Source organism: Bradysia coprophila, unplaced genomic scaffold (assembly GCF_014529535.1).
Source record: "Bradysia coprophila strain Holo2 unplaced genomic scaffold, BU_Bcop_v1 contig_108, whole genome shotgun sequence".
NCBI lineage: Eukaryota > Metazoa > Arthropoda > Insecta > Diptera > Sciaridae > Bradysia > Bradysia coprophila.
In genome coordinates, this window is record NW_023503384.1 from 5,586 (window position 1) to 21,400 (window position 15,815).

A 15,815-nucleotide genomic window follows, 5' to 3' on the forward strand; every position below is an offset into this window, starting at 1 on the left:
AAAGAGAAAATTCATTTCAATTAAAAAACAAACACGGAACAAAAACCTACGTAAAAACAAACTAAAAATCACTCACCCCACCAGCTCACACACGGATCACCTCACTCGCTTTCCACACAAAAAATCCACTCGCCTTCACACAAAAACCACTCAAATTTCACCACAAAATAAAAAACCAGAAAACCGCAAAAACACACAAACTAAAAACATTGACACTGACACTAACAAAAACTGCACGACCACTAATCCAAAAAGGAGAAAAACCCGACAACGAAAAACCAAAAAAACAAAAACGAAAACAGAAAGAAAAACGGAGAACGAAAAAACGAAAAAATGCCTTTTGTCAACGTACTGATCCTGTCAGAATACTGATTCAGTTAGTGTAGTGACCCAAACTTGGACAGGGTTTAATCAGAAAAGTGTTTTACCCATCTATCACATGGAACAGGGTATGTGATGTTGCCCATCCTTCACTTAGAACAAAGCGTGTAGTAGTGTTACCAGTTCTTTTTTAAGACACAAGGTATGTTATGTTACCCATCCTTCACTTAGAACAAGGTGTGTAGTGCTGTCATTCATAAATTAGGAACAAACGAATGTTGTGTTACCCGCCTTTTTTAAGACTAAGGTATGTTATGTTACCCATCCTTCACTTAGAACAAGGTATGTAGTGCTACCTATCCTCGACTTCGAACAAGGTACGTTATTAGTGTAGCGACGTGTAAAGTAAATTGACAAAAGGAACTCTACCGGGCCGGAAAACTCATCAGCTAACAGCAATGTAGTGATTCTTGTCGTGATGATAGTTTTAATCATGTCTTTCTCAGTGTTGTGACCCACTTCATTGGGTAAAGTCTTCAAAAGTTGTAATCGACCGGTGGTACAAAACTTTATTTTACCTGGGAGGTCGAAACGGCAATTTGTCTCCACATTCGCTTCACGCGTACCATGGGAAAGGGAAGAGTGATTCTGCTCTGTTTGTTTAGCTGTCTTCGATTGAACTTTGCTTGTTCTGAGCTCAGGCTCCTTTTGTGAGAAATTTTTTTTTGTTGCATGTTAGATAACGCCACCCCTGGAATTAGTCTGGCTTCCAGGTAAAATAAAGTTTTGTACCACCGGTCGATTACAATCCCTAGTCAAACAAGCGCTCCTGCCTGGGTTACTTTTACTCTTCCGTGATTCAACTTGAACCACTTCTTGATGCATACGGTAATGTAACAATCGAATAGATAATGAAATTGAGACATACACACACACCCTTCCGAAGCTTTATTTATCATTTAAAACTTTGAATTAATTTTGATGTTTCCGAAAGAATTTTATGATTTCCGAATAAACTATTTTGGCTGAGTTCATTCCCCATGCGAAGTCGACGTGATTGAGTTTAGTGCCATTGATAATATGCACGAAAACTTCACTGTTGTTTAGTTTAGGCACAAGCTTTAGTCCATCGGACAATTTAGTGAGCATATCACTCACAGACATGTGCAGGCTAATAGGCGCTGTAATCCGTGAAAGTTCGAAATCTGATGGAATTTCCTTCCCGTTTTTGTATTTCGCGAAGGTACCAAATTTAATCGTTTGGTAATAATGGACGATCTGTCTCAATGACGTTCCACTCGGGTTGTGGCACATAAAAATCGGCATCATTGTCTTAAAAACATTAATTGGAATTAGACGAACACTGGTGACACTCTTCTGGTGGGCAGAGAACTCACCTCATTTCTTTGGTTTTCACTCGGTCCGGTTATCAGATCTAGCCATAAATCACAGAAAGCCAAATTGTCCGTGCAAAATGTATTAAAATCCTCCGTAAACAAACGGTCTCTCGGAAAAACCTCTGTGTTGGGTATGGACTGAAATTCGACGGATTCGTTAAAGTGTAAAATTAGTTGAATGGAAAACGGTTGAGAATTACTTCTAAGTAATTAACTGCCGCCGGTACCAACGCCAAAATACTGGTGAGTACTTCCATGTGAGAAAAGTACACCGCTGGTGCCATTAGACTGGCTGCATATATTTTCTGATTATATTCCGGCCGTTCAGATAGCAAAACTAGCAAATTTGTAGTTCCTTGTGAATGTCCCAAATAATACAATTTCGAGTGTCCTGTTTTGTACAGGATGTAATCGATAACAGCTGGATGGTCGTAAATGCCCATTTCCAGCCATGAAAAATTCCAAAAATCACCCGACCAACTATTCGGATCTTTTGTTTTGTGCCTGCGAGAATAAACATTTCCCCGTGAATTAGCCAACCAAACGTCGTAGCCGCTATCTGCCAAGACATATGCTGGAGAAAAATTTCTCTCACATCAATACAATCAATAATTTATTAATCACAAAGTTGAATGAGTTGATACGGCCTATTTCTCTCACTATGCTTTGACCTTAGCCCATTTTGAATACTAAAGTATAATCACCTAAAGACTGACCCGGTGGACTTATGCAGAAATCATCAGATGACACCAAGATACCGTGCTGAACAATAACGGGATGCTTTGATTGTTGCGTTGAGTTTTTTGAATTGCACCGGAAAATCGTTAAAATGTATCCGTCTTCGGTGGTTACTTCATGTCTCTCAGCATCATAGCCATAATATTTGATGAGTTGATCCTGGAATAGTTTCATTTGAAACAGCAGTACCGAATGTCAGAACGTTCGAATCATTTCAACCCAAATTTATCTGGCGTGACTACAACGTGATGTCAACGATTTACCGTTTTCAAATTGCACATAGTTTTTAGGAGTGGATTCTTTACTCCCCGTGCACCGATCAGCCATGGTTCTAAGCACGTTAAGAATGTTGCAGAGAGTAGATAACCAAAATGCATTTTCAATAGAAAATGAAAAAACTGACTGATCAATCAGCTCATTATAAAGATAGGTGATGCACTGATGCAGTTATCAAGCTAATACGCTCATCTTCGATGATCAAGTGTATGCATTAAAAGCTTGTGTGTATTGAAACATTCTCGCTGATCCAGACACTAAGCTGTTTCAGGGGCTATTACACGGAGTTTCGTTACTTCTTCGAGATTTTAAACAAAAATTCATTCTCGACTCATTATGTCCTTCTGTGAGTGATTTTGTCACAGTAAGCTCTTTACCAGCTCATTGTGTAATGTTTGAACGCGAGTGTTAGACAAGGGAAGAGTTTTGGCAAGTGTTGTCTGTAATTAGGTAAGATTTGTTAGGCATTTCAGACAGAGAGATGCTAATGTATGACGACTGGAACGTCGTTTCGACAGATAGAAGGAATATGTCGAATGACACCTGGTTTTTTGAGAGAGAATATTCAAAATATTTTCTCTCGACCAAATTGAAATTCATTCGACATATTTCCTCTATCCGTCGAAACGACCCAACCGTCATATCTCTGATTTCAGATGAAAAAGAACAAGCATTTTTAATGAAAACCTTGAAAATTCTCACAGTGACGGTTGTTGGTGCAGAAGCATGTAAACGACCATTTTCGCAGGAGGAAAATTGCTATGTAATGTTCAACTTTCGCATAGAGCAGGTAGTAAAATCTTTTTCTTCGTTGGTTGCAGTGGCTTCTGTTGTAAGCGAACACTAGGCAAGGCTCAAGAGTTCATGTTTTACGTAGTTGAAAAATGTGTTGTTTTAGCATCCTGTGCCAAATTACCCCACGCCACTCTAATTCATAAATATTCTTAGTGAACGGATATATCGTGTGGCAATTCAAACTGATTTAACTCTAAATAAGCCCTGAGATGAGAGATATGCATCTACAAGGCGAAAGTTCAATTCATAAATTCTAGGTAAAAGTAAATTTTTTTTTCCTAATATAGCTCGAGTGCTTCGAATCGGAACAAATTCTATGTAAACTTGAATAAAGAGATACGAAGCAAAGTCACTGCCAACAATTATAAATAATAATGAGAGAATAATCAACTAATCAGATGAGTTGATTAACATTCATAAATCAGATAAATTGCAGTTACACGAAAGAAATAAACTTAGCGTTTAGTTAAGAGGCACGTGAATATATTCAAGTGGATTCTAAGCTAGAAAAATTTAGTCGAAAAGGTTTTAGATTAAATGTAAACGTAAACATGACTTTACATGTTACAGCAATATGTATACAGAGATCACATTCGGGTCACTCATTAAAATAGAAATTTGGAAGCACATACGTAATGTGCTAAAAAGTGGTGAAAAGACTAAGGAAGTCCAAATTGCTTGAGTAACCTGGCATCACCGAGACAATATCCTTACCTGTCGAACCTTCGCTAATGTAACAATGTCAAATCTAGTGCGACAAAAACTCTCCGTTGAAACGTTTTATCAAAAAAATAGAAGAAAACTGTGCAAGATACATTGGTTACAAGTTGCATGTAGTCATGTCGGCAATTTCCTATCTAATGCGCAGAACAGACCCATTTTTACCTTGAAAATATTTTTCTTACTCAGTCGTCTAGTCTATACGTAAATGTATCCAACCTCACTCCTCTCCGTTAGAAACTTACCTGAACCTGATAAGGATCTGTTAAATCTCCTAATGCTGCTGCATTGTTTTCCCAAAGAGAAAAGGATCAAAAACAGTAGGACAATTCGTTTAATTACTGAAACTACCATTCTTAACTACACATTCCACGATACCTTTCGTTTCTGCTTATCATCCGGCTTGTCATAGTTTTTGAACGGTTTTGATTATGGAATTGGGCCATTTTAAATAAAGTTTCGTGCTGTAGTACTTTTACCTCCTCCGGTGGCTTAGTAGTTACATCGTTATCATTTTTGACTGCAACGTTCAATGAATTATCTTTTACCGGTTCCGGTCCACTTTCATTTATGGAATTATCGAGAAGTGGAACTTTTTCGGGCATCAATTCGTTGGTGTCCGGACCGTTCGACTCGCCATTGACTGCAGGAGTAGATGAATCTTCGGCTGCATGGAAACGATATGTCGGTGTAGTTTGTTGGCTGGGCGGTGGCTTTTGTTGCTCTGATTGTCTGTATGATGAGGAACTTGCAAAATAGCTAGCATCAGGAAACGGTTGATACGTGAGGATGGCATCCAACGAGCAAACTCGACGGTGGAATGCCATGACTTGGTTGATGTGGATACGGATTTAGTGCGTCTGAATATGATGGAGTGGGATATTTGTTCTGATCATAGGCGTTGTATATGGGTTGCTGATTATTTGGTCGAATATAAGTCGGTGAATTGGTAATAGATGGATGATAGCTCGGAGCGTTGTATGGCGGTTGATGATAACTCGGCCCATTATAAGTTGATGGATGGTAGCCGGCGTGTTATAGTTCGGTGGATAATAACTCGGTACATTGTAACTATGTGGAGGGTAGTCTGGATAATAAGACTTTGGAGGTGCGTTGTAATAATTTTCGCCAGGATAGGAACGATATGGTGAGCTGTTGTACTCAACATCATTGTAGTGGTCGTACCGATCACGATTATTAGTACATGATTCACACGGAGGCTGAGAATGATAGGATCTCTTCAACCGTTTTGCTGGTTCCACTTCTAGTTTATTAGATGAAACGATTTCATTATCTGATCGCATATCGTCAACACTGTCAATCACACCTTCAATGTCTTTATTATCAAAGTTTTTCACAAAATAATGTCTAAAATCTGCTCTAGCCGCAAAGGTTACCGATACAAATGCCACCGAAAACAGGCAGAGTAAAATCTTCATTTTTACAAACACTAAATGATAACCGAGTACGAGTACGATCAATTCGAAAACGAGCCACTTACTAAGTCCAATCACATTTGATCACAATCTTTTATTCAATTTGTAAAAATCGTATGATCAGCAAACAAATGGATTTTCGATTAACCGAACTGCAATTGAATTAGAAGTAAAAGAAACTAATCCCATATATTCATTGAACGCGATTTGCTTAATGGAAACACTTTTTTGGGTCGACTTGAATTTTTCAGTAGAAATCATTTGCGAACAATTCTAAGAAGATAATTGAAAACTGAATGAAAACGAAATGGGATTGTAAGTATTTACAGCTTGTTATATAGTACTAGGAACCGTGTGATACAACATAACTTCTTAAAATAGTTCGTAGATAGACAAACATAGGAAGGATTTATAAATTCCTAAGGCTATTCATCTGCTATCGATAACGAAGACAAACATAAACAACAAACTGTTACTGATGCGATCCTATATCTATAGCAGAACAAATGTTCAAAACAAGTGAAGTAAAAGATTTGAAATCTATCTCTTGCAAGTAAATAATTAGATTAAATGAATCAACCGATCCGATCATGGCCCTACGTTAGTGAAGGGCCGTGACGCAAGTCCGTTCACACTGAAAAATTTGACAAAAAATTTTTTCCGCAGGACTGAGTAACATATATACACGAGCTTTTTGACTTTTCCCCCTTTGCTCCTACTACCCCCAAAGTATTTTATTCGTAATCTGGGCGTCCATACGAGTTCAACGAGCTATCACACGCCTCATAAGGTTAAAATTTGGCCGAGATATTAAATTTCAAAACTTGGAAACTTGCAGAAATTTGTATGAAGAAATTCATTTTCATACATTTTGAAATTGATGAATTTTACCAACCTTTGTTACTTTGTCACTTTGTCACTTTGTCACTCTGTTAATCTGTCACTTTTTAATTTACCGGTGAATTTGGCTGAAATTTTCAGGGTATGTTAAGGACGTAATTCTAAGAAACTAATTTGAAGGAATTTTCTTAAAAGCTTATAATTTCGGAGCTATGAGCGTTTTGAGCCATTGAGCTATATGACCCATAACTCAGAAAATATAAAAGATAGAAAGTTCGTTTAAAAGACAAATTTATAGAGTTTCAGATTTCATTCGACAGATTTCATGGTTTTCCTAAAAAGTCGTCTATTTGGGAGCTATGAGCATTTTAAGTGCGAGCTATGTCAGCCATAACTCGGAAAATAAGGCAGATAGAAACCTCGTGTAAAAGACAAATTTATAGAGTTTCACATTTTCGTCGACAAGTGTTTCATGGTTTTACTAAAAAGTCGACTATTTGGGAGCTATGAGCGTTTTAAGCGCGTCAAATTTTCGATTTTCGTCAAATTTTCGATTTTCGTCAAATTTTCGATATTCGTCAATTTTTAGATTTTATTCAAATTTTCGATATTTATCAAAGATTTGATTTTCGTCAAATTTTCAAATTCCGTCAAAATTTTCGAATTTTGTCAAATTTTCGATTTTCGTCAAATGAAAGCTGGAAGGTTCAAATCAAAGAGAAAGTTATACAGTTTTGTAAGAAGAATATTTTCGTTCAAACTGCACAATATGATTGTCTATTATCTGCGACCAAAATTATAAAAAATCACAACTTACAAAAGAGCTGATATGGCCCAAAACCACTTACAGTGGAGGTGTGACGCAAGTCCTGTTATCCACTTACAAAAGAACTGATGTCGGTGTAGGTGACGCTTACAGATTCGACACGCAAAAAGGTATACGTCACAAATGGCAGCTGATGAGGAAAGTACGCGAAAGGCTTATCAACAAAATCTTACCAGAAAAATTTTAGGAAGAAAATTATAATAAAAAAGTTTGCGTCACAAGGGCAGATGATTCGGCTTTCTTCCGTTTGAATTCCATTTTTTAAAGGAATGTATTTCACAATTTTAAAAATTTTCCTTCCTCAACATCTGCCCCTTGTGACGCAAACTTTTTTATTATAATTTTCTTCCTAAAATTTTTCTGGTAAGATTTTTGTTGATAAGCCTTTCGCGTACTTTCCTCATCAGCTGCCATTTGTGACGTATACCTTTTTGCGTGTCGAATCTGTAAGCGTCACCTACACCGATATCAGTTCTTTTGTAAGCGGATAACAGGACTTGCGTCACACCTCCACTGTAAGTGGTTTTTGGGCGATGACGAACTACTGTTATGTTACAAATTCGGTTTCATTTGAAGGGGAGAGTGGTGTTCTGGGTGGACTGTGATTTCAGGTGCTTCACTATAAAACTCTCTTCATTGTAGACCAAATCAAAACGCCAATTTTTTCCATATTACATTTGTATTACATTATCGTCACACGCCCAAAATGGCAGCATAATCAGCTCGCATCAGTTAGAAATGGGAGTAGAATCTAGACATTTAAACCTCTTTAACTTTAAATTATTTATACTAAATCGTCTATCTCATTACAGCGGGGAATAAATAAATAAATTAAGGGGAATAATACGACAATAAAATAAATTAAATCGAATCTTATGTACAAATACAGTCAGCTAAAGTACAGCACGAATTGCATGCATCTAATTTGTACTCGGTGGTGGCTGTAACATTGATCGTGCAGCAGCAGTTAATTGTTGTGAGACCACTTGAGCAATATGCGAGCTCTTTTCCATACAAACTTTCTCGTCTTATCGTGATTGTCGGCACTATCTACTTGCACCTACATTCAAATTATAATTCTTAGAATCCAAATGTGCAAAATAATCAATTGCCAACGCAATCATACCTGTTTCGGTTGTTGAACTTTAATCGAATGAAGCGTTGCTGCTCCGTTAACAATTCTTAAATTAATTCGGCCAATCATTTCGGTTGTTGTTGCTGTAGCACTTTTTAATTCACGCTTGGCACCCCGGCCGAATGCTTTTTCCACTTCAGAACCAACGGACCCAAAACGAAATTACTTTTAACGGTTGTATAATCAGCCACGGCATTTACCCGAACATTCCCTTGTCTGGTGAGGGTAGATAGACCATACAAAACACCATGGGCACCTTCTCGTTCGGCTTGCTTTTTTGTTGCTTGTTTCGTTTTCGATTTCGTTTTCGTGCGCTTGGTCACTCGTTTTTCAGTGGTTTTCTTCGAGGAAACTGTTCGGGGTTTCTGATGGTACGTCCTTGGACGATGTTGTCAAAAATGTTTCTGGAATACCGACGGCAATGGGTTGTTCAACTTCCCTTAGATTTCGGTCTACGCGAGGTGCATCATTTTTATTTTGATCGATCTCAGATTGATCGATGGGGGATGCTGTACGAGATTTCTGACTAGTTTTGGTGCGTGTGGTTGTTTTTCTTTAATTTCAAAAGTTTTGATTTAGTAATTTAGGTGTGGGTTCAATGCGGCGAATGGGTGAATTAACAGACCTCTTCTTTGTTGTGGTTTTAGTCTTTTTAGTTTTGGTTTCACCCGTTGAGAGACGAACACTAACTGGATCATACGATCGTTTCAGTATTTTATTGATTCGTCCAAAGATACCGTCAACAAATCGATTGTACTTATTGATCAAGATATCGGGTACCGGAACTGAATTGTCTTTCAGACCACCTAAAGGAATGAAAAAAAATTCTCCAAGAAATTGCAGCTGAGATAGGTTCGCTTTTTGAAATACAATTTAAATGGACCAACTACATCATGAAATGAATGGATGTGAAAACCCTTTACAAATGTTAATCGTATATATTGCCACATAGCCATACTGATCGAATCTTCGACTTCTTTCATTTCATACAACAAAAGTTTGAATCTTAGCCTGAACGAGTATAGGCCTAGTGTATTTATGCATATGATATGATAGGCAGTTTACATCGAATTGAAACCAAAGGGATATCAAAGGTATTAGTACCAGCTGATGAATTCAATTAAAAAATGAATTTTTCTTGAAACTTTCTAACTTTCATATAAGACTGGCATTTCAATCAAAATTCTTCATTATAGCACCAGCTTCAGCACCGTAAACTTTTGGTTTCTCTTTTGGTGTATGTATAAGCATAAGCGATGCATCACTCCATGGCATGTCCTAAAGGCAAGCGTAATAGAGCAATGAGTGCTGATTAATGGGAAGATAAATATTCGGGTCCTCGACTCATTGTTTCGGTAAACGGACTATGATCTTACTCTATGTTAGAAGCTTAGCGTATGAAGAATGCGAAAGGCTCAGTTCGTCTGTGTAATACTGAGAGTTACTTTAGTTCAAGAATTTACTTTTTGATGAAAAAATCGAAATTTGTGAAAGATGTCCTTGGGTCGTTGCAACTGTTTTAGTGTATGTGTAAGCTTTCGCTGTCATGAGTTTTCATTGTAGTAGATCCCATACAATTCCAACGAATTATTTCAATCTCTTAAATACGGCTATATCACTGAACATAGCACGAGAACAGAATTTTCAGGAGGAGTCGTAGTTGTCATAATTTCTCATATAAATTAAGTTTGTACTTAATGCTACTGCGTCGTAATTTTATGTTTAAAAAATATCCGTTCTAGTCTTTGGCTCAGTGCTATGATTTTAGTATTTTCTCACAAATAAGTCTTGTTTGCAGTCGTTGTCCAGAAAAATGATTTCGTCATGTCTTTCCACTGCACCACTATTATATCAGTCGTTCAACCACCAAATTTAATCATGCAAATGATGCTTATTACAAGAGTAGAATTTTCAAATCCTTAGATTGCAGAAGCGATAGTTTGAGAATCAGTCGAGAATAGAAGATATTAGCACACAAGGATGGATAGATAGATTTGTTTCAATTTTTTTGTTTTTTTTTTTCTTTTAATTTGCATTAAGTTAAATAAAAATTTCAATTTCATTTTGTTGGACAACTTTCTATTTTCTATGTAAAATGTCGTAATTACACCAACAGCATTAACAAACTTTGGGTAAGAAGGATTGTACTAACACTTGAGAGAATTTTACGTACTTTTGCTGGTTTTATTTAACTGAATGCTTCGGAAAATTACACACAAAGAAATATAAATAATAAATAAATTAGCACAGAATAAATATTAAATATTAAAGCAAAGCAAAATCGTTTTGTTCCATAAATAAATAAATAAAAAGAGTTCTTAAATCCGAATCTAATCTAAGAAAAAATTAAAATCCCAACTCGGCAACACTGCTTTTAGAACTGGACTAGCTTCGGTGTCTTTTTCGCATTAGTTTTATTCGTTGTTTTAGTCAATTTAACGGTCGGTTTCTTTCCATTTTTATTACTACCACTTCGTCCCAATCTATGTTGCCGGCGATGGTTTTTTTTCGATTTTGACTCACGTGCACCTCTAGCTTCAATCACATCGTCTCCAATCAGATCATCTTCGTCGTCATCGTCGTCGTCTTCATCATCATCGTCATCTGTTTAAAAGAAATTAAATTCAGGTTCGATTATACGCCAGAGAGTAGACCATGTATGTTTGAAGATCGCACACAACGAAAGGGTTAAGTAAGGTGTCACTGTCACCTGCGAAGTTTTTTCCAAATTTTCGTAGCAGAACATTTGTCCAATTCCCGATGATAGTTTCAAGTCAAAGACCTACTTAACCCATACTTAGTAAACTTGTGCTTCTTGCCAAAGACCTGATAACACATTCGTTTCAATCGACACCACATACCATTTTGTAAAGACTATTCGTTTCCCTTTATCCATACAAAAATAAAAAGCCTTTCGGGAATCGCTCGAACGCCCATAGGGCCAGTCCGGCTCTGTTGCACTGCCTGTCTTATTGTCAAGCTGGGTGTTCTTTTCATTCAACGAAACTAGGAATAATTGAAGAGGTGGATTTTCTACTAAGGTTTATGCAAATTGAAACTTCAGTAAATCTAGCCTGCAAACCATTATCGATTATTCGGTTCTTGAGATAGACAAATCATAAGAATTGTTAGCTGAAATCTAACTCAAATCCAAAAGGGCAGCACAACGAAACTTGCAGATACACCACTTTTTCGTCGAATTGTGCATAATCTTCGGCATACATTTTCGTTATTAACAAAACTAACCGTCGACATCAAGAGCATCCTCAATTTCATCTTCTTCATCGTCCTCTTCTTCTTCAGCAGCAGCAACATTAACAGCACCGATTGGTGTTGCTGGCGCTGCAACAGCTGACACTGTTTCACTTGGTTCCTTTACTGTATCGCCCGGTGCTGTATCTAACACTTGGACACCGTTGTCTTCGACTTGTTGATCGTCATCGTAGACTGCATCAACATCACCAGCTGGATAGTCGCCACCAGCAACTTCGTCAGCTACGGCAGTTGGAGCTGAGGGTTGTTGAGCAGGTTGCTGGACTTGACCAGTCGATGGACTTACATCGTCATCGTCGTCGTCGTCATCATCTGTGGGGAAAATTTTCGAGTAGAATGAAATAGATGTACTCGGACTCACCCTTTTCAGGAAAAAATTAAAAATTTCTTCATTTATTCCGCGACACCATAGAAATTCTTAACTTTTCCCACACAAAGGTTAGTTACCACACAAAACTAACCGGCCTAAAATATCATCGAAAAATCGTTCCAAATAATCATCGTCGTCATCGTCATCATCATCAGCAGCACCGCCTTCCTCATCGTCATCATCTGGTTTAGAGAAAGCGATCACGAAAAAGTCGATTTAAATCCACTCAAAGCCACTTTCACTTACCATCATCATCGTCTAAAGCATCCTCAATATCATCTTCGTCGTCATCGTCATCATCATCGTCCACAGCTGCGGGAACTGCTGGCACTGCAGCTGCTGCTGTTTGACGACCAGCTATCGTATTTGTTAGCGTTAAATCTGATTTTGATTCGGTTGGATGGGCTTCAACAATTTGAATGGGCGAGGCATATGACGTCAACACTAGACAAGCTAGCGATATCAGCACGATGCATGAAAGATTCATGACTGCAAAATTTGAATTTAACGGTTATTCAATGAATTACGTCTGTGTAATTACGCTAGGATCTTTCATTCGACCATAATTTTATGAATACATGAAGCAACATCGCGCGTGGTGGAAAAGCCCGAAAAATATTGAAATATGTAATCTTTAGACCGATACGTGTGGCCTTCATTCCTTCATTCTTCCTGAATATTTTCACCTGACGTCATTAGGATGAACGCCCCTAACTTTTTACGAACGTTAAGTGTCTCACTCGTACGAAAATTTAATCTTGACCCTTTCATGTCGTAAACATTTTTACATGCTTGTGTACAGTAAGTGCATTTTCACTGTCACAAACAGTGACGGTAAGTGCATAAGCATGTAAATAATTTGATATCTCGTATCCAGATAAATAAAAATATCCGAGGACTTCAGCCCGAGCAATTTAGTTCACCGGTAAAGTGATCTACTATTTCTAAACGGGGGCAAGAAAATAGTCATTTCCTCACCTCAGCTGAAACTTCGTGAGCCGCTGTTGTAAAAGTAGAAAATTTCATTCTGGCGTCAAACAACATCCTCGAAACGAAATTGTCTACTTTTTTCCCCTCGGTGAACAAATAACTATTACACATCTCACACGTGATGTAATTCATTTTCATCTAAATTTTATAACCCTGGCGCTGAAATGATTATTATTTTGTAGTACCGTGTAAAGTTGTGTACATAAGTCGGGATGAAAGTTGAAAATAATCTTTGTTTTTGACCTCGGCTCCGCCTCGGAAACTCGAAATTTTCAACTTTCATCACTCCCTTTGTAATTAACAAACTCGTTTTCTTGAATAGTTTGGCTACATAAGAAAACGCCATCCATTACACGCCCATATAATCACAGCGATCAAAAATTAGAACGTTACGACTCCACTAAATAAAACTTAATTTAGGTGAACCACCAGCTCAATAACAACGAAGTGGTATGTACTTTCTCTGCATGAGAAAAATCCGTCATAACGATGATGATGAATGCGTCGAAACCACGGGACTTTCATGATAAATTAATATGTTTCAAACAGTACCCAGGTGGTGATCCATTCACCAATAATATAATAGAAATCTGAAACGATTGACATTTTTCGCGCGTTTCATTCACGATCAAGTTCATGTTCACGTCAAAAAAAAAAATTGTTTAAAGTACGGATGCAAAGAGCATATTGTATGTGTATAATTGACCCACATTTAACGTAACATATAAAATACAAGAAGTTGTATTGACTTAATGAATAACGGTTTTTCCAATCGACCGTTTTTCGAAATGTATTCATTTTTAGCAATGCCTTCGTTCAGCATTTTACCACACATATTTGAACTGAAAATATCATTTTGCGACCATTAGGTTTCCATATCACTTTTAATGGTTGAAATTATAGTAATCCAGACCATGGCAATAGATTTATACGTATTCGGATCAACCAACACACATATATACGTAACGTATACGCTGGTTAATAGACGAAGAATTGATGTTAAGGTGAAGCGTAGCATAGTAAAGAAAGTATTATGTAAACCGAGTCATTGAACTTGTTATTTGTAAATGGATCGGTTGATGTAAGAAAAAGAAAAACCTGCAGCACTTGTGTAGTCGGTCCAATTAATTTACAGTTATGCAATTCGAACAGTAACATCCCTTCGTAGATGAAAGTCTTTTCCCATCTCGACTACACATTTTCTTGTCATCATACATTGCCGTTACTAGAAGTGATAACATACAATGCACAGGCATCAACTCATCAATTTAATGTATAAACTCATTGCCACAATTATTATATGTAGGATATCTACATGTTGCAATAACACGTTCAGACTCTAATGACTGTCTGACTTTCTGTTACACTTTAAATTGAATGGGGTCACACTGTAGTGTCCAAAACTCTGGTTGATTATCCCCGTTGTTCTCACTCTTATTTTGTTCAAAACTGTAATCCGTATTAATCCTTAGAATGAGGCCACTTTCCACAATTATTTGATTTTTTGTTGTTTCGTTTTTTTTTCTTTTAAAGAGCAGCCGGGTGCCCTTAATTGAATATGAACAAAATTGATTGCACGAAAACTAAAAACTCGTTTCCATTCACCAAAAAAAAAAATGAAATCAAAACAATTAAAACGAAAATCTTCGAATAGAATTTCGACGCGGAATTCGTTATTTTACCACACAGTGCAAGAGAGAAAGAGCGGAGGAACTTGACCGAACGAGACTGAATCGACAAATGTACAAGAAATGGTTGGTGACTTGGTTCTTATATAGCGTTACATCACTATCGTATAAAATGTTCCATACATTTTACCTGTATAGTGTATCCACAACTCTTTACAACTCATTTCTTTTCCGAATCAACACTACCAGCATAACATATTCATTCAAAGAGGCGATTGCAAGTTAGTTGCAAGAAGAAGACACTCTAGTAAAATGTAATATTGTTTCAAATTGGTCGTTTTGTATACATAGGAGTTCCGATTGAATGTTTTATGCGTGAGGTGCACAAAAAAATGTTTAATTTGAAAAGAAGGAAAAACACACGACACGCCAAAAGCGTAAAATGAGATGGGTATAGAGAGGAGATGGGTGTATTAGGCGAATTAGCTTAATTTATTCAGTGTAATTAAAATAGAACTCTCGTATAATTGGTGATATAGGCAAGAAAATTGAATCGTTTCATTAATTATTCCGAACCAGTCTTCGATTTCTGATGAGTCTTTGAGTGATACTTAACATTTTATGGCCGTTCCAACGAGTCAAGCGATTATTTTTTTTGTTTCAGATTTTACTTCTATTTGAATTTTGTTTTTACAAATTTTTTTCTTCTTTCTTTCGGTAGGGGACTTTAATATGCTCGTCTTCATCAAACCATTTAGAAAGGTAACGGGAAAACGGTGATTCTATTCTCAGAATTTACTAAAAAAAACATTTTGAGCTGAGCTAGTAATTTATTTAAATTTTTGTCACGTGACCTAAAAACATTGAAATGATTCATTAAAAAGTCTCGTATCGGATGGATGATTTGGTCAAATATATATTTTGATGAGTTTTTTTTCGGTTGAAATTGCGACTGTAAATTTTCTCATATTTATGCGAAATCTGCGAAATAAACACCTCATAATATTAAAAAGCGAAATTTATGAAGAAATTAAAATGCAGAAAAAAAAGCTGCGAAAAATTTAGCTGTC

General features: G+C 36.9%; 1 protein-coding gene and 1 pseudogene across 1 annotated transcript; both read right to left on the minus strand.

Annotated features, from left to right (window-relative positions):
- Positions 1-1,292: 1,292 nt before the first annotated feature.
- Positions 1,293-2,864, minus strand: LOC119073016 (lipase 3-like). The gene is made up of 5 exons (XM_037178339.1): positions 2,720-2,864; positions 2,423-2,615; positions 1,919-2,292; positions 1,719-1,856; positions 1,293-1,653 (listed from the first exon to the last, which is right to left on the minus strand). Exons 1-5 carry the CDS (start codon positions 2,831-2,833, stop codon positions 1,294-1,296), a joined length of 1,179 nt encoding a protein of 392 aa, XP_037034234.1. The 5' UTR covers positions 2,834-2,864; the 3' UTR covers position 1,293.
- A 5,145-nt stretch (positions 2,865-8,009) lies between these two features.
- LOC119073017 lies at positions 8,010-12,614 on the minus strand (annotated as a pseudogene).
- Positions 12,615-15,815: the final 3,201 nt, after the last annotated feature.

Bases quoted from the DNA above. Each gene is read 5' to 3' on its own strand.
- LOC119073016 (XM_037178339.1), bottom strand. From the start codon at position 2,833: ATGCATTTTGGTTATCTACTCTCTGCAACATTCTTAACGTGCTTAGAA. The intron at 2,616-2,719 runs GTAAATCGTTGA...AAACTATTCCAG, and splicing joins CTATGTGCAATTTGAAAACG to GATCAACTCATCAAATATTA. The intron at 1,654-1,718 runs GTGAGTTCTCTG...AATGTTTTTAAG, and splicing joins GTGAAAACCAAAGAAATGAG to ACAATGATGCCGATTTTTAT.